Source organism: Trichechus manatus, unplaced genomic scaffold (assembly GCF_000243295.1).
Source record: "Trichechus manatus latirostris isolate Lorelei unplaced genomic scaffold, TriManLat1.0 scaffold00244, whole genome shotgun sequence".
Taxonomy (NCBI): Eukaryota; Metazoa; Chordata; class Mammalia; order Sirenia; family Trichechidae; genus Trichechus; species Trichechus manatus.
Window position 1 is genome coordinate 413,388 of NW_004444180.1, and position 1,612 is coordinate 414,999.

Consider the following 1,612-nt stretch of genomic DNA (forward strand, 5'->3'; position numbering starts at 1 on the left):
CTCCACACTGTCCCCCCTTGTCCTCCATGCTGTCCCCCCTTGTTCTCCATGCTGTCCTCACCTATCTCCCACACTGTCCTCACCTGTCCCCCACACTGTCCCTGCCTTTATCCACCTGTCCTCCACACTGTCCCCACCTGTCCACCACACTGTCCCCACTTGTCCTCCAAGCTCTCTCCAGCTGCCCTCCATGCTGTCTCCACCTGTCCCCCATACTATCCCTGCCTTTATCCACCTGTCCTCCACACTGTCCCCACCTGTCCCCCACACTGTCCCCACTTGTCCTCCAAGCTCTCTCCAGCTGCCCTCCATGCTGTCTCCACCTGTCCCCCATACTGTCCCTGCCTTTATCCACCTGTCCTCCACCTTGTCCCCACCTGTCCTCCACTCTGTCCCCACCTGTCCTCCACTCTGACCCCACCTGTTCCCCACACTGTCCCTACTTGTCCTTCATGTTCTTCCCACCTGCCTCCCATGCTGTCCCCCTGTCCCCCACACTGTCCATGCCTTTATCCACCTGTCCTCCACTCTGTCCCCACTTGTCCCCTATGCTGTCCCCACTTGTCCTCCACACTGTCCCCACCTCTCCCCCACTCTGTCCCTGCCTGTCCCCACCTGTCCCACACACAGTCCTTGCCTTTATCCATCTGTCCTCCACTCTGTCCCCACCTGTCCCCCATGCTGTCCCCACCTGTCTCCACACTGTCCCCACCTGTCCCCACCAGTCCCCCATGCTGTCCCTGTTTATCCTCTGTGCTGCCCTCCCCATTGTCCCTGCTTGTCACCCATGTGTCCCTGCCTGTCCTCCACCTGTCTTCTCTGTTCTTGCCCTTCCCTTCCTTTGCCCTCTGTCCCTCTCTCTGCCCACCTGTCTCCATTCCTGCCCTTCTTCCTGTCCCATCTCTTCCCTTGGTCTCTAACTCTGTTCACTGTCTGTGTCCTATTGGAGCTAGCCTTCCTGCCCCCCTAGGGCCCTTTGTCCCCAAATGTTGTCCTCTCTTGCTCGTCCCCAGCCCGTGACCCTGCAGGTCACACTGTGCAGGTTCAGGATCTCCCAGCGGGGCTCTGCAGGTGGGGCAAAAAATGCCAGGCCTGGCCACTGGGCAGAGGTCAGGCGCCAAGGCCTCGGAGGCCTTCCTTTCCCCTTCACCCATCCTGACCCCCAGCCTTTGGTGCTGCCTGCCCAGGGATCCTGTGGAACCTCTCATCCAGCGACCACCTGAAGGACCGCCTGGCTCGCGACACACTGGAGCAGCTCACTGACCTGGTGCTGAGCCCTCTCTCAGGGGCTGGGGGGCCGCCACTCATCCAGCAGAACGCCTCCGAGGCTGAGATCTTCTACAATGCCACCGGCTTCCTCAGGTGCGTGGGGCTCACAGTTGGCCGGGGGTGTCCTGGGTTGGGACGAGAGCTGTGGGGAAGAGCCAAGGGCTGGGATAACGGGGTACAGGCAGGGGAGGCCCCTAAGAAGGGGCATTTTAACTGAGACCTGAATGATGAGGAGGAGCAGCCCCAAGTCTGGCAGCGGTGGGGGATGGAGAGAAGTGGGCAGACGGGCGGGGGGCTAAGGCAAGGACTGGGGACGGGTGGGGGGCTAAGGTGAGGACTGGGG

The 1,612-nt window shown here is 61.4% G+C and overlaps 1 protein-coding gene across 2 annotated transcripts in view; it reads left to right on the top strand.

The window, feature by feature from the left end:
- The window catches only part of PKP3 (plakophilin 3), an 18,921-nt gene that overhangs the window by 14,539 nt on the left and 2,770 nt on the right, over positions 1–1,612 (top strand). For both annotated transcript variants that reach the window (XM_004389370.1, XM_004389369.2), the window contains one exon: positions 1,188–1,362. In XM_004389370.1, coding sequence (XP_004389427.1) covers positions 1,188–1,362 — 175 coding nt within the window. The remainder of the gene's footprint in view (positions 1–1,187; positions 1,363–1,612) is intronic.